At 35.8% G+C, this 25,371-nt stretch overlaps 1 protein-coding gene and 2 long non-coding RNA genes across 4 annotated transcripts; 2 read left to right on the top strand and 1 right to left on the bottom strand.

Moving 5' to 3' along the window:
- Window positions 1–1,119: 1,119 nt before the first annotated feature.
- On the top strand, window positions 1,120–5,041 carry LOC139693955 (uncharacterized). Its single transcript, XR_011702080.1, has 3 exons — window positions 1,120–1,452; window positions 3,419–4,489; window positions 4,627–5,041. It is a non-coding gene; the product is annotated as an uncharacterized lncRNA (long non-coding RNA).
- An 8,265-nt stretch (window positions 5,042–13,306) lies between these two features.
- LOC139694322 (uncharacterized) lies at window positions 13,307–19,246 on the bottom strand. Its single transcript, XR_011702116.1, has 3 exons — window positions 19,137–19,246; window positions 18,330–18,504; window positions 13,307–13,560 (listed from the first exon to the last, which is right to left on the bottom strand). It is a non-coding gene; the product is annotated as an uncharacterized lncRNA (long non-coding RNA).
- A 285-nt stretch (window positions 19,247–19,531) lies between these two features.
- RfC38 (replication factor C subunit RfC38) lies at window positions 19,532–23,669 on the top strand. 2 transcript variants are annotated; one of them, XM_071592128.1, is made up of 7 exons: window positions 19,532–19,673; window positions 19,745–19,882; window positions 20,313–20,478; window positions 20,565–20,764; window positions 20,885–21,003; window positions 21,105–21,273; window positions 23,246–23,669. In XM_071592128.1, the coding sequence occupies exons 1-7, from the start codon at window positions 19,587–19,589 to the stop codon at window positions 23,432–23,434; spliced, it is 1,068 nt and encodes a 355-aa protein (XP_071448229.1). In that variant the 5' UTR covers window positions 19,532–19,586; the 3' UTR covers window positions 23,435–23,669. The 2 variants fall into 2 exon arrangements, with proteins under 2 accessions (XP_071448229.1, XP_071448230.1); XM_071592129.1 differs by having other exon boundaries at window positions 19,654–19,673; window positions 19,722–19,882.
- Window positions 23,670–25,371: the final 1,702 nt, after the last annotated feature.

The raw sequence follows: 25,371 nt of genomic DNA, 5'->3' as shown, positions 1-25,371 counted from the left end.
CCTAAGGTAGGATGCGTACAGAATTAGTTACTTACCGACTAATCTTGATTTTGTTACAATAGTCTATTTGAATATCGTAGATTATGATCGTGTGTAATTATATCGAGACCGCCTTTGGTAATTCCTAAGGATGACGATGGGCGCCACACGAGATTCATCTATTAAAGTTCGCCAGTAATTTTGTGAATTAGTAAAAAGTAATGGATACCAACTATTTCATGCACTCCTACTACAAAGCTAATTAAATATTATTACTGGAGCCATTGACTAGGGCATAATAACGGGTGGAAAGTGTTTAATTGTGTCGGTAATTCGTAGGTCTTATACGGGAGGTTGTGTGAGGTTTATATTCAACAGCTCTTCTCCATTTAAAAGGATTAGGGCGTGACATACGATCAATCAATAAAGAAATTAGTGTTTAAGGAATTTTCAAGTAATAGTTAAATATTGTAATTTTGGCACCTTAAGAGTCTATTTTATTCTTTTACTTCATTGTACAAAATGGTTGGCTTACAATTAATCTTTCCGAAGAATGATTAAAATTATCCCTCTAATAAAGCGTGGCTAATGAAAATGACACAATTTTCTGTCACCGGGAAAAAACATACTTCAAAGGTCCGCTTAAAGGTTGAGCAGCCTCAGTCATTTCTACTCTATCTATTCCATGCCTGAATTATTAATATTAACAAGGGTTAAAGGACTTTTCGGTTTGTATGCAACCCGCAGTACTCCAAGATTCCACAAGGAATCACGTAAGTGAACGAGTCATTGAGATGAGGCGATCCAATTGAATCGAGTCAGTAAATTCATTCATTCGGCCCACCTCTAGTCAACCGGCCAAACCAAACGCCGAAAGTTCACCAAAGACTGACTTGGTTGATATCATGACTAATGACTCTAGTCATCATACTCACTTGAGTGACTCCTTCAATTGAATAATTCGTGACTGATAGTCCCGACCCTAGTCCCTAATGTCTTACTAGTGTGAACGCATCTTAAAAGCGTGTGCCATACTGTCTAACCAGATTTAACGCTGATGTAGTGTTGTTTCTGAATACACGATTAAGCTCCCGATGGCATTAACAGCAATCAGGGCCAGATAATTAGCTTGAAAAATGGCTAGCCTTTCCCCCGGAGTTATCTGTTTCATCCAACACGCTTAAATATTGTCATTTGTCCGTTGTGTACCTCTATTACTTCTAATAAGATCTTATTCAGTGGATAACGGAGAGGAAAAGTGCACTGAAATTTGAAAATTCTATCATGTGGTGGTATCATTGTTGATAATAGCTATATGATAGCAATCATCGATTCGATTCGTGAAGAAGTAAATACTTTTATAAGTGTTTGAACATTTTAATCTTTGTTTTCCGGACATGGTTGTGTTAGAAGTAATAATTTCTTTTAACGTTATAATGGAAGGATTGCTAACATCGACGCAGCTGTTAAAAGGTTTGACTACGTTTCCTTTTCTTATATACCTTTTATCTCTTAAAACGGATCTTGTTTTATGGTTGACGATTTCTATTAAATATTTGTAGATTGTACAAAACGGTAGTGATGTATAAAATGTTTAAGAAAACTACTGTTAACAAAAATATCAGGCCACTTATGCAATGGGAGTGCTTTAGGCATTAATTAAAAAAATTACTTCTATGCCTCCTCTAATTGTACCGTCTAGTTTGTGGTCTCTACGAGTTCATTTTTATTTTACTTCAAAATCCGAAAATGTAGAAAATTATTTTGCTCCAGATAAAATTAATGCAGAAGTACTGCCATCATCGCAAAGATGAGTAATTTTTCACTGCCTAGATTTTAACCAGTTCAGCTACCAGTTAAATAACATTCGTATCTATGAGTCAACTTTGGTTCTTTAAATAAAAATTAGCTGGGCCATGTAGGCATTTAATTTCATCTGTTGCACTGTAGCATTGATTGTGAAGTTAATTACCTTTGACATATGTAAAAGAATGATAATGATGCTGCATTTACTTCGATCGCAGTTCAAAAACGTTTCGCCATAAACCAGAAAATGTATATCAATATTCTTCGTATACATCACCAGAAAAAAGATTATTTGGATTAGATTGGGACATTTAACAAAAAAACATTTGAGACTTTTTTTTCCATAGCATCCAAAATTCATTGGTGTTTTACTTTTTTATTTCAAAAGGTATTTTAAGAAGTTGCTTTCAAATCTGGAGGATGCAAGTTAAAAAATTTGGCTCCTTGATGGAATGGCCCCTCAGTACTCAATTTAGACGATCTTGCCTCGATATGTATTTCAAGCTTGGTACGCTTATCGTGATGATGGATATTAGGCTTGTTCGCATATATACATGCAGTTCTTGACAAATAAGATAAGATGGTATGAATAAAGAACAGCCAGTGGCATAATTTGCAGCTCATTAAAATGAGGTCTGTGGGAGTGTCTGAAAGGTTCGGTTGAGGTAGTTCTTATTGCCTATTTCTGAACTTTAAAAATTTTTGGCTATGGCTTGAGCCACCCCAAAATATAATCCCGTATGAAAATTGAGATGGCGATGGAGAAACTACTGGCTTCCCCCACTGCATCAACTGCTGTTTCATTTCTGGCATGTATTGGAGGACCTATGTCTCATCCTTGGTGACAAATCGCTGAACAAAATCAGTAGGTTCCCTCCTGATTTGGTCCAAACTATGCAGCAAAAATCGCTTGCCCATTTGCTTTTGATTGGCATTCAGCAAATGCGACACCCACCCTGTGCAGAGCTTTTGCATCCCTAATTCTTTTTGCAAGATGTTTCGTACCCTTTCTTCTGTTATCACCATGGCCTAAGGTATCTCACTCACATTCACCTACGATCCAACTCAATATCATGCACCTTTTCCATGGTTTCTGGTGTGGTGGCAGTTTTTGGCCATACTTCATTAGGGTCATCTTCAAGGGATTTGCAGCCACGTTTAAATTCAGCTGTCCTCGTTTTAACAGCTGACATTGAAGGAGCAGAGTCCCTATACACTTTTGTCTATTTTGGATGAATTTCCTTAAGGGTGGATGGATAAATCAAAAATGAAGAATTTTATGATTGCACAAAATTCATTTTTCCATTTAACAAAAAACATGAAAGACGTCTACTGCTACAATACGTGTGAGCAAGCTACTTGAGAGAAGTTAGAACTTGTTTTACAATTTAATGACAGGTGCACCTAGGCAAGCATCAAAAATTTTCGCTGATTGGAATACAATCTCTGTGTCAGGCTGCAAACTTTTCACCTTACCCTCATATTGACCCAGTCACAAAATCTGATCATACGGTTGTAGTATTTCAAAATGAAGATTCTCTTTGTATTGCATACATTTTCTCTAATTTCTTTAAAAATATAACATATTTACATTAATTTTATGAAGACTGCTATGTGCTTTTGCCTTTTCCAGGTTACCTGTGAAATGCAAGAAGGAATAAATTCATGGCTGATGCCTTTGGATTAATTTGCTACATTTGAAGTGAGCCAAAATAGTAAAAATAATTTTATTGCCTAGATTTTTGAGAAGTCTTTGCCCTTTGACACTGAGTGGAAATATTTCCTAGGAGGGAGGCTGTCACCAAATGGCAATGGCAACAATAAATTTGAATTCTAAAAACACATCTACATAATGTTGGATGATATGAAATCAGGTTGTAAATTATTAGTCTTGTAATTCCAAAAATGCATATTTATCTATACTGTGGTTAACCTGCCTAACTTGATGACCTCAACAGTCCTCAATTTGTCTAATGCCTGTACACCAGGAAGTGCTACATACATGGTCACTTCATAGTGTGAAATTATTATAAAGGCTGGAACAGTGTATTACTTTAGCACTTTGAAAATTCACTTCTTTGGTAGGCCACTACCTAAGGCACTTTGCAATTTTTTGATGGATCTGGGTATGAATCCCAGTAAAGATAAATGATTTTTACATCATGAAATTTCTGTATTACAATGCTCGTCATCAGAAAAAGCTATTTAAATATTCAAATTATATCCCACAGCTCTTTAAATTCTTTCTAGGTGGACATAAATAATTCCATGTAATGAAACTGTTATTCATCATGAAAAATGACAGTTTTCAGTTAATCATTGGCTTTGTATTTAGGTGTTCAAAATCGTTAGGGATGTTATCTGGGAGGAATTCATTGAGGGCAATTGAAGATCTTGTTTTAAAAAAGACATGTACTCGTATGTGTTTGAAAGTCATGCATGCTGAGGATTTCAAAGAAAGTATATATTAAGGCAATTTAAAAGTTGGAATATATGAAGTGTATCAGTAAAGGCATACAAGCCTGTAGATGAAGGAGCCATGAGAGAAGGCATATGGGGTTTAAAAAAAAGGCATTTTAAGAGGGTTTAAAAAAAAGGCATATATGCAGAGAATCTGTTAAAAAGCATGCATGAATAAGATTTGAAAGAATGTAAATTGTAAGAATAATTTGGATGAATATGTGCAAAAAGGATTTCAAAGAAGGCATATTTGAAGAGGATATTTCAAAGAAGGCATATATGAAGAGGATTTTAATGAAGGCATATCTGAAGAGGATTTCAAAGAAGGCATATATGGAGAGGAAATCAAAGAAGGCATATACGAAGAGGATTTCAAAGAAGGCATATATGAAGAGGATTTCAAAGAAGGCATATATGAAGAGGACATCAAAGAAGGCATATACGAAGAGGATTTCAAAGAAGGCATATATGAAGAGGACATCAAAGAAGGCATATACGAAGAGGACATCAAAGAAGGCATATATGAAGAGGATTTCAAAGAAGGCATATATGAAGAGGACATCAAAAAAGGCTTATATGAAGAGGATTACAATGTAAATGCATGGAAATAGTTTGTATAGTAATGGAATAAATGAGGAGAATGTTTAAGAAGGCACAGATCGAAAGTATGTTTGTATGAATGGGTTTTAAAGGAATGTATGTTTGAAGAGAAATTGAATGATAGCACATTTGAAATGTCATCTCGAGAAAATCTTCCTAAGGCTTCATTTTCTTATGTATATTCTTAATTCTTACTTACCAGTTGATTTTACTTGTAAAGTTTGATTTAGGCTTATTTTATTCTCACATAATTTTTTTGTTTGGCTCGGCAATAGTCTTGGATAAATACTTGCTATGGATTGAAATTTTTTTTATTTTCAAGTGAGGGAAAAAAACAAATTATTTTTAATTAGAAGTAAGGCTAATGATATATTTCTCTTTGAAGAAATATTTCTATAGCTCATCCTTTCAAATTCCAATAACTGTAAGATTTTAATTATATTTTCATACTTGCATGGCATTGTTTTTAAGACTGAACTACCCCAGTTCTAACATTGTCTATAAATCTTCTGTGTGGGGTAAAAATGTTTCCATATCTTAGCTAATTTTATCACTTAATCATATGTTTCACTGGTGCTTATTAAAATTTGAATGTAGATAAAAAGTTAATTTATTAATGCTTTTCAGCCTTTGTATTTGCCTTCGTAAAATGTTAATATATAAGTTAATATATTATTTTCATGAAAAGTTGAATTTTTGGTCATTATTACAAAATTTCTTCTGACTTAAATAAGTTGAGAAATAAGTGATTATTTTCGTACCTAACAATGCATACCTCAAAAATGATGTTTTTAATGTAATTTTCAAATGTACTTGTATTGTAATATCTTTAGTGTACCACTTACTGATTGTGAAATCTGTAGTAATGTGGAGGAAATGAACTAAATCAGTATATGAACTGCAAGAGTTTATAGTGTGCATCAGAATTCTAATAAGCCTTGAATTTTTCTGTTTGATTTTATGGTGAACACATTATATAATGATATACTCTGTCCTCAATGGTCTGGGACTTTACCTCAAAGGTTAATTGCTTGATGCTAACCTCTGTGATAATTCAATCTTTTATTCATCTGCTGTATACATCATGTTACGATACCATCAAATAAATAGTATGGACATCACAAATGATGAGGACTCAGTGATGAGTTTTTTGTCTTCAATGCCAGATTATGTAGCAGCTGTGAAGTGTGTGCTATTATTTATTTTCTTAGCAATTTTCATGAACTGGGCAACTTTTCCCTGTGTCTTGCTTAAATATCATATCATTGCTCTCAGGGATGTGTTATAAATGCAACAATTCATTGTAAGATGAATTTAATGAGAAATAGCATATTTCTTGCACTATTTCATATCTATATTTTCCAATTAAGTGTCTCAAAAGTATATACTAGCTTCTTCATAACAGCACCACATGTACTGCATATCTTCTGCAAGGTAAGTCTGATGTGACTGGAGTTATCAGGACACCGAATAAACCCATCTCCATAACCATTCTATTTCATTGGGATTTCAATTATGTTTCTCATTCACTCTTCTTTTATTTTGTTCTATGAATTGGTACCACTTTTGATACTATTCTGAAATATTGGTCCGGTGATATTTACTGTTAGTGATCTATTGTAATGAGACCTGTTTTTCAATTTGACTAATTGAATGAAAAATAAATGAGAACATATTACGAGGGTCATCCGGAAAGTAGTACCCGTTCGTGCCGCATGAAGTGCTGACGACGCGAGTAGCCGCTGGACGAGGTCAGATAGCTTCAGTGGCTTGTCTGCCTTCTCTGAGCCAAGTTGCGTGACGCTAGCATTGCCTGTGTTGTTTCTGTGATTGTTTACAATGTTTAAAAAAATTGAGAACGCCGCCAGTTGTGAAGTGAGGGCAGTGATTAAATTCCTCAATGCAAGAAACGTTCGCCCATGTGATATTCATCGCCAATTAAAGGAGGTGTATGGAGACAATGTAATGGACGAGTCGTCTGTTCGGCGGTGGTGTCGCAACTTCAACATGGGGAGGGGGAACACACACGACGATGAGCGTTCGGGGAGACCGTCTGTCATTACAGACCAACTGGTGAGCTCAGTTGACGAATTCGTGAGGAACGATCGGCGCGTCACAATTGATGACATCTGTGAGCATTTTCCCAATGTTTCTCGAACAATTGTTCATGAAATTGTTAAACACCATCTGCATTATGCAAAAATTTGTGCAAGATGGGTCCCTCGCGTATCTCAATGAGCTGGCGGCGAAGGACTATGCAGCAGGCATACAGAAACTTGTCACACGTTATGACAAATGCCTTAATTTGCTTGGAGATTATGTTGAGAAGTAGTTTAAAGTATCCTCTTTCAAATAAAATTTTTTATGTTTGTTAATATTTACTTTTGTGTCTTTATTTCACGAACGGGTACTACTTTCCGGATGACCCTCGTATAAAAGATAAAAAAAGAATAATGAAAAATTAGTTTGGGTAGTCTCAATTAGCATAGATTTGAAAAATATTTGGAAATAATATATTTCGAGGATGTTGTGAATAGATGTTATCATCTTTGTGAACATTTCCCTGTTAGCATGAAGTTCATTTTCTTTATTGAATTTGTCAATACTTGTTCAATATATTGGTGAACTTAACTTACATGCATGTAAATACTAGTGTTGTTCATATTTATCTCATTTCCCCATTGGAATGGTCATGTTCCCCAATCCTTTTACAGGTAATTAAGGTAGTCTCCTCATAAGGCCATCACTCCAGTTCTTACACTATTGTAAGCAGTGCCATGTAGTATCTGTAATTTAGGTAGGTGATTCTGAATTGAAATTATGAAAAATGAATAAGTAGCTACGTAAAGTGATCTAATTCTTACCTGCAAGAATCTTGTATTTGATGACATTGAAGATGCACCTTTTTTCGAGAATTATGGTTAAAAAGTCACCCACATCTGATCACACAGGTTAACATTCAATACTGAATTTTAGTCAGTTCTACCTAGTTTTATGGCATTATATTTTCATGAATAAAATATATTAACCAATTGAGGGAGTGCTTTTGGGATTGTTATTATAAAGCTTGTCTCTGTTTTATGACATCTTTATTGCTGCTTGCTTCTGTAATGGTGAAAGAATTGCCAGCAAGATATCAAGTGAATGTATTTCATTAAAAAAACTATGAAGATCTTACTGAGTGAAATTATTTGTCACAAAAATTATACAAATAAATGTGGCAAGAGATTAAGTGACACAATTCAATTTAAAGCAAAGTATACCAGACTAAACTAAGGTGAATAGGAAATTATTTTTGTAATTATATCAATGATGGTGTCATGTATTTGGCTTAAATGAAATTTAAGTTCTAGAAGGAACTATAATGTAGGCTGGTGGGTTGTCGCACTTTAATGCAGATTAAAGATGTGTATACCTTGTGGAAAAGAGGGTGCATGTCAAAAACCATGTAATATGGCATTTACTCTAGGGCTAACGGAGAAATTCACAAACAATCCACTGGAGAAATATGCCTGTCTTTGTATGGAAGGTTTGATCTTTTGCATAAGTACTGGGACAAACAATATAATGGCTGGGGTATGTAATTTTTATGGAGGAGATGAGGTGCTGTGGTCCTTACTAAGAACCAGTAAGGATATGGCTGAGAACACCTGGTATCACTAAAAAAATCGGTGTGAGGAAAATGTTACATGTAGTCTCTTTACAGGTGTGGAATGCAATATTCTCCTTGAGTCATTCACAAGATTTTAGCATGTGTTTGTATTTTCCTATCACTCCTGTATTCTGAAGAGCCAAGTGGATTTCCCTGATTAGGGCTTTCCTTCCTGATCAGGGATTCAGTTGGACTTGCACTAAGGTCAGGTTATTCCTATTCAAATTATGCAGAAGAATTTACCTAATAGGATATGCTGCGATCATTTACGACCATCCCATAGTCTAAAGGAAATTTTAACTTACCATTTCTAGTTTTACCTGCTTAACCTAACCTAAAAAATCCCATAGAAAGACAATCTCCTTCCTGAGCAGATAATGAGAAATGGGAAGTAGTGTTCTTGATAATATTAGATTTTTTACCACCTATGTTATGTAAAACATCATGCAGTATCCCTCAACCTTGCACTATTGTACAGTAATATATTCAGTAACTTAAATTGTTTGGCCCGGCATAAGTGGAGCCAACCCATGAGAATTTTTTCTTCATCAAGAACTACGTTTAGTGTGTAATTTCCAGCTGCTATGTGGCAGTGATTCACAGATAATGAATTTGTTCACAGCTGTTACATTTCCAGGAAAGGGCCATTTGTGAAAGGTAAGGAAACTGAATAATTGTTTCATCCTCACTTGAGTACACCAACTGTGCATACCTTTCCGCTGAATAAAGCTTTTATATTTTCCTAATTGGGAGTTCATTCCACCTAACATTGTTTGGTAAAACTCCTGTCAGCGGGTGATATTCTAGGGATTATGGAGGACACATTCTCAAAAAGTAACAGTCTCCAATTTTGAGAGGCCTATTTTTTTATTTATATGTATCATTCACTAATGTGAATATGGTGACCCTAATGTTTTGTATTAATGCCTGTCTCATAATATCCACTACTAGTACAAAGTATTTTTTTTACTAGTACAAATACCTGTATTTTTTAACTTTAAATTGGTAGGCAATATACAATATACTCCTGAACTATTTGGGCTTTATGGCAATCTGCAAGATACTGTCACTAAATTTTATTGAAGAATGATGGTGAAAATGTAAGTTTAGTCATAGTTTGTATGCAAATGCTGTAACTTTTACAGAATTAGACTCCAACCTAAAATAGTTGTACAGGTAATAAGGCTAGAAATTCATAAAGAATGTGTTCTGGTTTTGCAGAAATCATTGTATGAATGAATATACATATTACAAAGAGGATAAGTATGCAAGTGTTCTTATAAGTATTAAGCAAATGCATATGATAAGCTAAGTGTGTAGGAGACAAGTATGCTTCAAAATTAAAAGTACTGGGCAGCAACAACAATTGCTTCTTTTTTCTTGTCTTATTCACCATATATTGAAGCCTTATAAAATGTATACATGTGCCACGAAATAATATTTTTTTAAAGGCCACTATTGATTGTTGCATACGAAGGTTATTAAAAGCTCAACCATTTTAGAACGTAAGTATTGACAAAACACATCTCTACGATAATGTAAATACTTTTGCATGAATTTTATCTGGACAAAATAATTTGCTGTTTTCGGACTTTTATGTAAAACGAAACTGTTCTCGTAAAAACCACTATAGTAACTGAAAAATCAAGAGGGATATAGATTAGAAATTTCTATGTGCATTAGCACTCCTAGTGTAAAAATATCCGGGCATTTTCTTTCGGAATAAGCATTTGCGTAGCAGTAACAATCTGTACTAACTGTTAATATTAAATAAGAAGCGTCAGCAGTTTCAACAGACGTGTACGTAAGAAAAGAAAACGACGGCACACCAACGTCGATGTTAGCAGTCCTTTGATGATAACGTAAAAATAAATTATTACTTCAAACTGAATCACATCCGGAAAACATGGCTTAAATAGTTCTAAGGCTCATGAAAGGGTATACTGCCACACTAATCGAAATAACAATTATAAACATAAATTCTTGACCATAAATAAAGTCTACGCAGAAGAATTTTCAAATGCTGTGCCCCTTTCTGTCTCCGATATCCACTCACTGTTATCTCCAAAAGTTTACAGCGAACAAATGACAATAAAAATTCGAAATCAATATGAAATTAAAAAACAAGTTTATTTTGATCTCATGGTTGTTCTACCGTTTCATCTGGAGATAAGTATCGGATTTTAAAACTAAAACGAACCCTAGTAACTGCCAAATAGAGTTTAGATGAGCAAATGAACATTGATCATGATCGACATATGAAATATTAATTAGGTAAAAGTGTAAAAATTAACTATCTGCTGATGTAACTCAATCTCTGTAAATTAAATAGAACATTTTACCAATTATTGGCGGTCTAGTGAGTGATCATTATCTATCACTATACCAAAACGTGTTATTTATTTGGCAACGGCAATCAATTATAAAATTACTTTAAAAATTATCTGAAATCACGATAATTGCACAACACGAGGGAAATCAACGTAATACACCAATTATATAAAAATATTGGAAATGCAACCGATCTGGCCAGGCTGTATGCGCTCGGGAGACGTTTCACACAAAGCAGCGGAGACGGCAAACGCTAAAATCCGGCGTTTCAGAAACTTGGTATCCGGCGAACATAACATTTCAGGAGGTATCCTCGTAGGAGGTTACACTTAACTAATACTCGTTCCACCGAAGGAAGATCCTCCCCCCTCGCTCATGCCCGGTAGTACCCCATTGGCTGTGAAAACTGGGAGGCGGAGTTTACAGAAAATATAAAAGCGTATCAGCCAATCAGGTGATATCTCCTACTCCCGATCCTGGAGAGCTGAAATAATTATGATTGGTCGGTTATCCCTGAGGAGGATCGAGGATCCACCTACTTGACTAAAGAGCCAATAGGCTACTGGCGACTGGTGGAGTAGTGTGAGGCAATTTTCGCAGTACCAGGAGTTAAGTGGGACCGTCTACGGGGATACCTCCTAGCATGTTATCTTCGCCGGATAACAATCTCAGAAAATCTGTATTAAGCTTTAACGAAATTGTATTGTGTGCCTCCGCTCTTCCCAGTTTTTCCTCCTACAACTAATTTCGCCAATTCATGAGCGTTGCGATAACAATTCCTTTTATTTTTAATGCCAAGTTCACGTAATATTTGGTGAATTGCAAGATTTTACGAAAGGAAATGTGTCACTTGAACGCGACAAATATTTACAAAAGTTACGCTTAAAACCATATTTTTGTAAGGTGTAATATTAAATGAAATAAACTGTACTAGGCCACTTATTTCATAGCAAGTTTTGAACGAGAATTAATTTACAAAATCGCCGAAAAGAGAATGATTTCAAATGAATAAGAAGTTTTAATAATGGTCACACAAATAAATATGCATGGATAAGTTGAAACTTTAACGTCCAAAACAATTATTTGGATAATATTTTGCACTCTGCTTAAAGAACATTTCTAGGCGACGGCAACCATCGCAGTGTAATAATTACATTGTTTTTTCACTTCTTTATTTCATAAAATAAAGCGCACACCTTGGATAAATATTGACACGAATGTAATCTATCATTTAGTGCAAAGGAATAATTGCGTTCCCGGCGGCAAAGATGAACCGAAGCACGAAAATGACGTTCGACGGCAACCAAAAAACAGCAGAGACGGACGGCAAACGCTAAAAATCCGGCGTTTCAGAAACTTGGTATCCGGCGAACATAACATTTCAGGAGGTATCCTCGTAGGAGGTTCCACTTAACTAATACTCGTTCCACCGAGTCCTCCCCCCTCGCTCATGCCCGGTAGTACCCCATTGGCTGTGAAAACTGGGAGGCGGAGTGCGCAGAAAATATAAAATCGTATCAGCCAATCAGGTGATATCTCCCACTCCCGATCTTAGAGAGCGGAAAAAATTATGATTGGTCGGTTATCCCTGAGGAGGGTCGAGGATCCGCCTACTTGACTAAAGAGGCTACCTGCGACTGGTGGAGTGGTGTGAGGCAATTTCCACACTACCAGGAGCAGGAGTTAAGTGGAACCTTCTACGAGGATACCTCCTAGCATATCATGTTCGCCGGATACAAATCTTGATATTTTTTTTTTCAGCCGGTTTTTGCTCCTAGTGACTCGACGCTCGCGAAGATGTCGCGTTTTCCTTAGTTTTTATTGCAGAATTTGTTATTATTCTTTAAAATTCCATGGTAGTTTACTTTATTTTGAATGGTTATGTTAATTTTACGCACAATTTGATGAAATATACATATGTAAAAAGTAACTTTTTAGGATATTTGTACAACATTTTTATTTAATTTTTTCCGCACCATTGAAAATAAACAGGGACTTATTCTATTTCGTTGAGTAATTTTTTCTGAGACCGTACACAAAATTCACATGCCTACTTCTTGATGCTGAAAAGAGGCTAATTTTAGGGGGATATACGGGTAGTCCGTCTGGCATTCTTTTTCTTTAAAAAATGCAGAAGTGCTCAAATTGGCCAGTTTCCTGTTGTTAAAAGGTTTAGATGTAATATAACTATTTCTATCACAATTATATGAATTTCCTTTTTATTTTTGCCATTGTATATGATTGCCAAAATTATCAAGCCCAACAAATAAACAAACCAAGTAAGTCAATATTATAAAACCATGAAAATTCTCACCTCTAAGGCTCAGAAAATTAATAAAGTCAGTCTGAGGAGAAAAATTTATATGCAAAGTCTTTGCACAGGAAATTCATAAAATTAAAATTCAAAGTAAATGTTGAGGATACCAAAAAAATAATTCATTCGACCCCATGAGAAGTCACTTTATTGATGTGGCCATATGTAGTACAGAGCATACAGGCAAATGGAATGCCTTGAATACATGAAATATTACTCCAGTGCAGCAGTTTTAATTCTTCAACAATAGACAACTTGTTTCAATGCAATGTGGTGAGCATTGACAGCAGTGATTCTTATTTGGTGTACTCCAATATGGTAAGTAGTTACAGCGTGACCATATCACTGTTGACTGGAGCCAGCTCTCAAGGAGTTTATCATTTGGATGATACTTAAGGCAGAATGATGCTATGCAGGCCTATTTAAAAAATAAGAAATCATCAGAATTGATTTTTTGATGGAAATACAAATAAAATAATTCTTTAATTTTTGTGTAAGATATGTATTTGGGTTGATTCCAGTATTGAAATTAACCATTGCTACATTATTCGAAAATCCTATGTCTTTTAAACAGTATAATACTCCTAATTTACCCATTAATGTGAAATGTAATGTAAACATGAATACTGTATATTTAATTTTTAAAATCCCTAATCTAATTTGAGTAAATTTCATCCCTTGTACTGACAATTGATTTTCTATCGCCAATCACTCAACATATTTTTGGGTGTAGCATTTCCCCTGCCAATTTAAACAATGCCAATGAGTTTGTGATTAACACTACATCACTTTCAAGCCTTGCTATTCTATTACATGGATATGTTTACTGTTTAAAGGGATGAAAGATCTCCTTGGCTCATATGAATACTGAAATATTATTTACTTAAAAAATAACTTCAAAACAGCAAAGTAAGATTATGAATGCTTATTTCTTGACTCCTAATGCACATGCAATTTTTGTAGATGAAACTCGTGAAAATAAAACTGTTAGTTTAAGGTGAAGCAATGAATGATTATTTGCTGGAATAATATTATTTGTGAAGCTAATAGTATTTAAATTATGCTAATGATATTGCAAACTCGACTGAGATGCATTATCTGGCAATACTGGCTACAAAGGAATGAATTATTGACATAAAAGCACCCAAAACAAATCTCACTGCTATCTTTAATGCCAAATACTTAATTCAGCACGAAGTGATCCAAGACTGATTCTGATGAGGAAGATAAGTTTAGATTCTAAGAATGTCACACTTGGTCAAGAAAAACACTTGAATCTATAAATACAGATAGGGGGCAAAATAAGTGGTTCATTGAATTATGACTCGCTGAACTGGACTAGTTTTATCAAAACCTACCCACAAAGTATTGTAAATGTAAAATTTGAAGGAATATTTTACATTGCACCACATTTGAGCAGATGCTGAGCAAAACCTTGAACATAATGCCATTGGAAGCTGAAGAATGGCAAGTTCTACACTCAAAGAAATATTTGACAGAATTTTGAAAGTACGATTAGCTTCAAAATTTAAATTTGTATTCACACAGCTGCAGTTTTCCATCATTCTAGTAGATGGCTGTCCATCATATCCATTGATAGAAAACTGAAATTACGATGTAACTGTTTGATATAATACAACAATCAAAATATATGAGAATGTAGCCAATATACGATGGCTTGAACCACATGAATACAATTCATCAATGAAATATTCATTTACCAGCACCATGAGAGCTCAAGCTATTTCCGACTGTGATCAAATCAAGTATCTACACCTCCGCATGCTAAACAAATGGATAAGATTAATTAAGATTGACAAAAGATTAAAGTAACATCAGTCCAATAATATTCATCATTAAACAAGAATATGATGTCATGACTCCTTTTACTTGTTCATAAATAATAATAAATTAACAAAATCTGTTTCAATGTTTCCATGATTACAATTATTTGACTGCTTTTGAATCACCAATAATAATAGCATTGATGCCATTGGCCAATGAAAACCAGACAATCTAATTACATAACCACCTAGGTGAAATTTTTGAGGCCCCTGGAGGGTTGTACCCTAACAATGGCACCCTTACCTTCAGATACTAGATGAAAAGGAGTGGGCTGTTTTGGAAAAGGCAATAGAAATTTGAGAAAAAATTTTATGCTACAACATAAGATATCAATGTGGACAATTCCACCCATTTTTCCAAAATTGCTATTATTGTAAGGTTTTTAATTAAGCACACATCAAAATTATGGCATGAGGAGTTGCTTGAAATAAAGTCTACGACTGAGAAAATGCTGGAGAAGCCCCAGAAGATATTTAAAGATGTGGAGATAAATTCCGTAAGGAGAGATGCATGCTTACTAAACCCAAGATTTAAAAGACATGCATCAAAATTTACACCCAAGATTCAAATGTTAAGGCAGCTTACCATCCTTTGTGCAATGAAGCCCGGCCAGTACCCATTACTGGACCACCAGAACCTGAACAACAAATTTCTTCAATGTGGGAGGAGTTTGATTCCACCCCTGTCAAAAGAAGGGACATCCAACCTGTGCAGCAATAGTTGAAGTAGACAAGTACCTCCAGGAGCAGTACTTGTATAGGACCTCTGACCCACTTATTTCGTGTAAGACCTTGAAACTGGTCTACCCTAGGCTTTATAGGTTAAGGAAAAGAAGGCTTTGTGTGATGGCCACCTCAATGCCTTGTGAGCATATTTTTTCAAAGGGAGACCAGTTTCTCATAGAGAAAAGAATTCGATTGGGTCATTACAAATTATCAAGGATTACTTTCTAAAATCATTACTGGTAAGATTGAAGTACTTCTTTTGTCATTGGATATTACCGTGTAGTTCCGAGTCAGTAAATTTCAAAAAACTTTCAATTATCATCTATGCAATAATCATTGTAGCTAAATATTGGAGAAATGATAAGTTTTTCAAAGCAAATAAATAATTTGCGAAGCATTTATTTTAAAACATTTCCTCATTAATGTTATTTTTCTAATATGGTATTGCTGAAGAACAATCAGTTACAATGTACCCAACCACAGACTAATTTTATATTTTTTTGTTCTGTATACCATTATATCCCTCCCATGGACTACAACCTTGATGTGGTTGAAGGGCTTGTGCGTTCCGATGACCCCTAGAGCTGTGCTGGTGGGAGTAATAATAATTTCTCCTGGTAGGGTCACCCATTCCAGATAGGTCGAAGGTTAGGAGCCAGACGAAAGGTAGTCCACGCAGCGTCTGTTCCTCAGTGAGGTGGCTGCAATGGTGTCTGACCCCAGTGGGCTAGCCAGTAAGTGATGGTGTCACGTTAAAAACACTATTGAGGAAGGCAACGGGAAATCATCTCAGTTATCATTCCCAAGATAAACATGATGGACTATAAAGAGATTTTGAGTCCTGGCAACTACGGGGCCCGGCCCAATTGGCCGTGGGTCGTGCACGGCAGTGGGGGAGGCAAGGCTTCCGTGGTCGACATCCCACAAAACCCTTGCAAGGGAAAACCGACAGCAGCAGGACAGAAGACGCAGGAGAAGAAGACCAAATGTTGGGACAAGGTAGAGGATAGGAAAATTAGGGAATATTAAGCAAGAGATGGAAAGGGGAAATACAGTATAAATATTTTAGGCCTATGCTTGGTGAGATGGAAGGATAGCAGAGATTATAGGAGTGATAATTATAGAATAATATACAGAGGAGGTGACGAGAGCCAACGAGGAGAAGCCATAGTATTAAATAAAGAGGTAGGAAGAAGCATAGTCAACATAGAACAGGTAACAGATAGAACATTACTAGTAGATATAAAAGGAGAACCGCCGAACTTGGTTATTTTACTGGTATACATGCCACCGAGCAACCATAAGGAAGAAGAGGTCGATAGGATATACAAACAGTTAGAGGACATAATGGAGTGTGTTGCTGCAGGAAACCTTCATGACATTGCAGTAATGAGATTATTAATCAAGAGGAATAAAGAATACAACCAGGAGGTACTCGTATTTGCCTGTTTCGTAGATTTCAAAAAAGCGTTTGATAGAGTGAATTGGGAAAAACTAATGAGTATTCTGCAGAAAATAGGAATAGATTGGAGGGACAGGAGGCTAATCCACAACCTGTACATGTCTCAGACTGCTCAGGTGTGAGTGGGGAACGGGAAGTCCGGATGGGCAGTGTTAGGAAGAGGTGTAAGGCAGGGTTGCCCATTATCACCATTGCTGTTCAACCTGTATGTAGAGGAAATGATCAAAGAGGCATGGGATGAACTGGAGTAAGGAATGAAAGTGGGCGGGGAATTCATAAAATCAGTTAGGTGTGCTGACGACCAAGCTTTAGCTTGTCAGTCAGCCAAGGGGTTGCAAGCATTGCTGAGTGAATTGGAAATTCAGTGTGACAGGTATGGGATGAGAATCAATATTAATAAAACAAAGGTTATGCGATTCTCTAGGAAGAAAAAGGCTAAGCTAAACATAATAGGAGGGCAAAAACTAGAGCAGGTAGAATAGTTTACTTATCTTGGAAGTGTTTTGGGCCAACACAGTGAAAGTAGTAGGGATGTAGGGAGAAGAATTTCACTAGGCAAAGAGGCTTTCACAAGGAGGAGGGAGTTGATGACAGGGACGTTGAGTAAGGATATTAAGAAAAGACTCATCAAAACTTTGATATGCAGCAATGGAAACTTGGTCATTGAAGCAGGAGGATAAAATTAGATTTGAGGCTTTTGAAATGTGGATGTGGAGAAGAATGGAGAAGGTGGAATGGACCGAGAAGAAAACAAATGAGGAAGTACTTGGTATAGTGGGAGAAGAGAGGGGTTTGTTGGGAGAAATCCTATGGAGGCAGGAAAATTGGATGAAGGGGGCATTGACTGGCAGTGGAATGTTGAAGACTGTAATAGAGGGGAGAATGTTAGGCAAACGATGAAAGTGAAGGAACAGGATAGGGATGCTGGATGGGATGAAGGGAGGAAAGAAGTACTCAGAGATGAAGAGGGACCTGATGTAGACTAGGTTGCTGGATTGTGTTTTTTTAGGAGTCACAAAATATTTATTTGGTAGTTGTGTCCATCCAAAAACCTACCTTAACCGGTAGATAAACTTATAATATAATACCATTATACAAGCCATAGACACAGTAATCAACCCAAAGGTCGGTTTGACAAGTGATGTTAGAGTTTACCCAGTTCAACCTCACAGCGAGTGGAATTCACACATCAGGGTAGGGGGGCGTTCCTTTCCCTGTGCCGGTTATGGTTTCCCAGGGAGACCTGGTTGGGTGGAGATGAGGGTGCCCAGAGAGTCTTGCCGAATGTGAAACCAACCCGGTCAGCCCTCTGCAGAGGAACATGGATTGCCTGAAAAATTGAAAAAATCCAGTATTCTGAATAAAAAGCCTTCCGGTCAGCAGACCAACGCTCTACCCATGGACTACCGCGACCCCCAATACCTTTACATAACCTATATATTTTAATGTTCTTTTATTTTTCAAGGTGAGTAGACAAGAAGAATTGTTGTTGCATAGTAAAGAAATCTACTTCATCTTATTGTTATTTATTTCCATAGGTCACCAATATCTAATTTCACGTTCTTGTAAATTGATGATGCGTAGCATCGAAACCATTGTCGTGAAATATTAAATCTTTTTGGTGGAAATGTTAAGTTTCTTTTTACCTTCATAATTCTTGTAAATTGTTCATTAATGAAGAGCGTAAACGACAATTTACCGAATGTTAATTACAATATTGTATAATATTTGTAGTATTAACACTGTATTGTCAATAATATTGACATTAAAACTGCATTATGTATCAACAAACCTGTAACTACCAGGTACTTTGGGTTTCCGCTAATTCAATAACTTAAACTGTGTTAGTTTAAAAATAATAAAGATTTTCATTTGATAAACCAACATAGTAAGATGAAAATCATAGCATGAATTCATCAAATCATTCAAGTAAAAACGTGCAAATTACTCGTCACTACCTACATTAATTAACAACCACCAAACGTTACTTCCTAGGAGTCTTTGGATTCAAATCGAGTCATTTTCACTCATTGGAAATGGAAGGACTCGTTTCTTCTGACTCATTGAGGCATTTAGTCATTCACATTTGTTTCACTCAGTCACTGTAAAAACTCTGAGAGTCCTTATATTTCCCAAGTCGTTTTGGAGTCATAGGAAGACTCTTCTCTTGAGTCAGTAACACAGTCAGCAGTCCCAACCACCAAAATTTCACTTAAGACTCGTTGATCTCATTCCTAATGAATCGAGTCATCCCACTCACTTGAGTAACTCTTTCAATTGAACCAACTCTAATACGTTCTGGCAACGCTGCGAAAGGAGCGACTTGCGCAGTTCATTTGTCAATAGCGCCATTCCATAATAACCCGCCAAAACGTGATTGTAATTGCGGCTCTGATTGATATTCCCTTCGAGATGAATTTATGGATAGATAAATACCGACCCAATTCTCTAAGTCAATTGGATTACCACAAAAATCAAGCTAGCCAGTTGGAAAATATTGTAAGTTGTTACTTATTATGTTTTAGTGAAACTAATTGTAAGATGAAGTTGTAAATACTTTCCCTTCTTAGATACGACAAGGCGATTTTCCTCATCTGCTGGTATTCGGGCCTCGAGGAGCAGGCAAAAAAACTAGAATTTATTGTCTTCTGCGGAAGGTATTTGGGCCTGGGGTGGATAAGATGAAGATAGAGCATCTCTCCTTTGTGGTAAGAAAAATAATGAAGTAAACATGAATAGACATAAAAGTGATCATTGCCATATATATAGCATTAGGCGTTGCTTCACCTTGCTTGTAAGTAATTTGAGTTTTTATTTTGTGTTGTGTTGCCGGGTTATTCTGTTCACGCGTTCGCCTTCTAACGCAAATGACGTGGGTTCGAGCCCCTCAGGCTAACTATGTTGGTTTTGCCCTTGGGAAACCTGATAATAAGATCGAGATCCATTGGGGCGCACGGACCCTCATAGATGTCGGGAGAGCCAAGAAAAATGACTTAATGTGGTGGAAATTTTCAATATCAGTATTTTATCAATTCAGCTCTAAATTTTCATTTTCGACAATGGTTGAGAACAAATGCCATTTTACTGCGTTTTATGTGACTGAATTTGTTGGTTTTGCTAAACGTGAGGTCTTTTCAGACTCCTTCGAAGAAGAAAGTGGATATTGCTACTTTGAGTAGCAATTATCATACGGAGGTGAATTTAAGCGATGTGGGAATACATGACAGAATTGTTGTCCAAGAACTAATTAAAACTGTTGCCCAAGCTCATCAAATAGATACTTCAGGGAATTGGGACTTCAAAGGTATCAATAGTTAATTAATTGACGTGCTATACTTTTTCCCACAAATATTTTACTTTGTACTTACTACTGTGCATTTACATTTTCAGTGATTGTGCTCACCAACGTTGACATGTTAACTCATGATGCACAACATGCCTTGAGGCGTACAATGGAAAAATATGTAGCCACATGTCGCTTAATACTCTGCACTGAATCTACATCTCGTGTTTTGCCTGCCATTCGGAGTAGATGCCTTTCTGTAAGAGTTCCTGCCCCAACAATTAATGATATTACAAGTGTCCTGCAGGTGATTACAATTAATTTTCATTATTATTTGGACGTTCGTGTATATTAATTCATGATCCCCTATTCTATTGTTTGGGATTAGATGTTGTTTTAATTAAATCTTTTATTTGTTCAAGTATAGACGGTTTGCAATTCTGAAGGTCTAACTCTACCAGATGAATTAGCTGAGAGGATAGCAGTCAAATCCCGTCGAAACCTTAGGGCTGCATTGCTTATGTGTGAAGCATGTAAAACTAAACAGTATGTATACTTTTACGAAATATCTTAGGGTTGTCATGTGTATCACATTCATATTGATAATTGTGACTGAATTCCATTAACCTGTATATTTCATCTTTCAGGTATCCTTTTACTGCAGATCAGGACATCCAAGAATCAGACTGGCGTGTATATATAGAGAATACTGCACGAGAAATTATTAAAGAGCAGTCTGCTCAGCAGTTGCTCAAGATTCGGGAGAGGCTTTATACACTTTACTCTCAAGGAATACCTGGAGAGGAAATAATCAAGGTCAGTTCAATTGGAATTCTACTGTGCGTACATCTACCAATAAATGTACGTTTGTTGTATAAATTTTAAGAGGAGTTTAGATGGTATGATTTCTCTTGAGTTAGTTTTGAGACATTAATATTACATTTGTTGATAAATTGTTTTAGAATATTTGTGGCATCCACTATCCAAAATTTTATAGTGATGAGCCAAAATTTATACTTACACTTATGGAGCTGCATCTTGACATTTTACCTTTGTGGTTCAGATCATAAAGATTGGGCCAAACATGCTCTGCCTGCTCTTGGCAGGGTTAAAATATTTCCAAGATCATAAATTATCAAATGGTGTCTCAAGAGGGCCTATTGGAAGGGGAACAACTATCAGACTGATTAAATAAAAGATGAAAAAACTAGATCGTGCAGAATTTGTGGGAATCTGAAAAAATGTGAACAGATAGATACCCATATTGAGGTTAGATGTCGAGGACTCTCCTTTGGTTCCCTTTAGACACATCAGCTAAAGAAAATTACATATGTTGTCCACCAACGTGGAAGACTGGGAATTAATGGATATTCTGGAGAAGTCAGTACATATCTGAAACATATTGCATAGAAAAGTTCACGATATGTCATTTTTAGATGTTACTAATTTGTACCTAGACATCTTTGCTATTCTTTGCAACCCTTAGCCCTACTCCGCCCTCCGTTGAGATTGAACATCCGCCCTCCGTTGAGATTGAACATCCGCCCTCCGTTGAGATTGAACCATCATTGAGATTATGCCAGTGAAGGTTATGGTTCATACCCTATTTGAGAATAAGGGCCTAAATTTTACTTTCTGAGTATTTCTTTTATTTTGTTCCTTTTCATTGCCAAACCTCTGTGCTTGTAACTTTTTTTTTCAAACAGGCTCATTTGGTTTCTTAGCCATCTGGTTATTATGAAGTGATTCTCTAGCTTCCTTTCGGTGGATGAGGATGATAAGGTTTAAATACAACTAAAATTGTACAGCCATCATCGCTATTGGCATTCTTTTTTCGGATTATCATTATCAGTGAAACAGTACAGCACTTTTTATTCATAATACTGGCTCATTTTCTAGGAAATCCATGTTCCTCACAGGAGGGTGGACTTTGATAACTTGCGATTACAAAAGAATTTCTGGTCAGGATTGTGTACTTCATATTCTTCATTTATGCTTGCATACTTAAGGCAAAGAGTATACTTTTTCAAATACCCAGTATCACAATAAGACTGCCATTCCTTGTCATTGCTGGCAATGCAGTCACTATTTATTACCAAATGGCTAACATTTGCCCAAACTTTTTTATCAATGTGGAACACCCTGGAAAAGTACAATTATTCTTTGGAGAACTCTGGCAATTGGTTGATAGTTGGATGGCTAACTCCCTCATACCTTTCTTACTCGCATTGGGCTGGTGTAATCCTGATTGTTGCTTTGGGTGCTCAGTGGAGGGCACTTCAAGTAGAGTACTCCTGATTGGACGTTAAATTGTGTGGCTCCTTAGTGTCTTTTGTTTAGAGTAGGCTAATGTCTGCTCGGGGTTTCTCTCCAACCTTCCCACATTCCCTGAAAATACTGATCTTACCAATTTATGGATACCTATTCTTAAATGTCCAAATGGCACTGGTTGTTGCCTGCCTAAGCATATTACTTCTACTAATTTTTCCTATGCATTGATGCTATTCTCATGGAGACAATAATGCAAATATTGATTGAAAAACTAACATTTAAAAGTTCACATGGTATGTTGTCAGATGTGTTGTAATAGAACTTATCCATAATAATGAGAAAAAAGTTTGTATTTTTACATCTAATTTTAAGTGTAAGTTGCAAGTTTGTTTCTCATCAGTTTAAAAGCCATCCTATATTAGTATGACTCTTAAATTTGGTGATCATATGGTGAGGGAGAGTCTATAGTAATTGTTTCATCAGTTTTTATCATTTTTTTTCCTTCAAATTTTAACAGGGTCTTCTGCAAGGACTAATTAAAAATTGTGATGGCCAGCTGAAGGTGAAAGTCGCATCAGAGGCTGCAGCCAAGGAATATTCACTACGCCTAGGAAATAATTCTGTAATTCACTTGGAGTCTTTTGTCTCAAGGTTTATGGCCACGTACAAAGAGTTTATGGAAGAATCTCTGGGGGATATGTTTTAGTTATAATTTTTATATAGTGTTTAATTTATATTTCTTATTGTTAAAAGATGTTGTCAATTCATTGAATTTTCACATTGTGTAAAGGCAACAAAATATTGGTCATTACATGTTTTCTGTAAAACCTTGTATTTGCATATCATTTCAATTGGCTGCAACATTTTTTTTTTTAGTTTTTTATATTTGACTGGAGTGAAATGAAAATGTACTACTGGAGTGGGGGGAGAAGTGGAATAAAATTGGCAAAATTGATTGGATTTCTGTAGATATTCATTTTTATATATCATAGGTTTAATGTATTACTTGTATTTTAACATTAAAATAGACATGCACTTAATTTTATTGTGACCTATATTTTCTATATATTTATAATGAGGCATAATTGAAAAAAACTTTTTTGATATTCTGTGGAAAATTAATTCCACTTGCTTTTCATGTTAGTGGCAATGCTAAGTCATAGATGATGAAATGACTGCACAGTGGTTCACATAATAAAAGCTCACTAAGAAGTTATTCACTCATACTTTTTTCATGATAGGAAGATTGGGGCATTGAAATCTTTTATCAAGTTAGCCAAAAACAATGACTTTCAGTTTCACTTCAAGATAAAAATTGAATCTGTATTACTCAATTTAATTCCAATGATGGAACCAAATATGTATCCGGTTTTTGTTCTTGGAGTACATGGAAGGGTTAATGTTTGAAACAATTTAATTTCCTTTTAATTAAAATACTGCCACAGAGGAGAAAGTAGTCTGCAGAGAATGTTTTCAATTTTTTTAATAAGCTCATTGTGTGTTGCTACTGAATGTCCTGTGCTTTGTTACTTTATCATTTCTGAGAGTTACATTCATCTGAGAGTTAGTTATCAATGCAATGGCAGATGGCATAATTTGGTGGAACTCCATGATGTGCAGGAAAGGAAAAACTGCGATTGCACAAAAAATAACTTTACCGTGCAAGGTTTTGATACGGTGTATCTGACAATTTTATAAAATTTTCGTATTGTTATGTATCACAAGATGTGGGATGGGGTAGGGTGGGGATCATTGGCAAGGAGAGGGAGGTTTTGTTTTGGGAATCTGTTTAATTGTGCAACTCTTTTGTAAATGGAGAAAGGGATTATGCATATCCTGTGTACCATGCAGTGTATTACAGATAGCTTATGGGGAATATAGTGTCATGAAATGTGGTGAATAATATAAAATTGCCTGATGATGATACGCTGTATCAAAACCAGTTGCAGTACAGTTGCATTTTTTGGAATAGCAGTGTTTCCTTAGTTACCAATAGAGGTGAGGAAGCACCTTTATGAGAAATGGCAAAGAGCTAGAGGAACAGCTAGTGAAGTATTAGTCTTTAATATGATGCACAGCATTTCAGTGATCTGAAATCTGGTCTTTGAGGTAATGGGATGTGCATATATTTGAGTTTTTTCAGATGTGGGTATGGAGAAAATAAGATGGAGACTCTAATCATAAAGGTTCAACTGCAGCGTGAAAATAGAAGGCAAGGAAATCAAGAAAATTTAAACACGGCAGAGGAATTATTGAGAAATATTGGGAGATAGAGGACCTTGAGATGAAGGAGAATACTAGAGAATTGGGGAGGTTAAAGGAACATTGCAGGCTTATTAGATGGCATAGTAGTATTTGTAGTAGAAGTTGTGAAGAAGGAAATAATTTTGGGTAAACAAGAAGTTCACAACCTAAGGGGAGAATGCTAGTTATCAGGGGCTGTCCAACACCTACCTATAATGGGTAAATTACTGAGAATATATCCTGATCTGCCCTGATATCTTGCTGATTTTGGTTCAAGTATATTCTCTTTTGAGACAAGTAAAATATAAATAATTTTCTGAATAACAAAGTTATTCCTTACACATATTGTTGCTCAGCCTAGAATGTAAATTTTCCATCCCATACAATGTATCTGCAACA

Source organism: Hetaerina americana, unplaced genomic scaffold (genome assembly GCF_022747635.1).
Source record: "Hetaerina americana unplaced genomic scaffold, ioHetAmer1.1.p SCAF_5, whole genome shotgun sequence".
NCBI lineage: Eukaryota > Metazoa > Arthropoda > Insecta > Odonata > Calopterygidae > Hetaerina > Hetaerina americana.
This window is presented reverse-complemented; position numbering and strand designations above follow the sequence as displayed.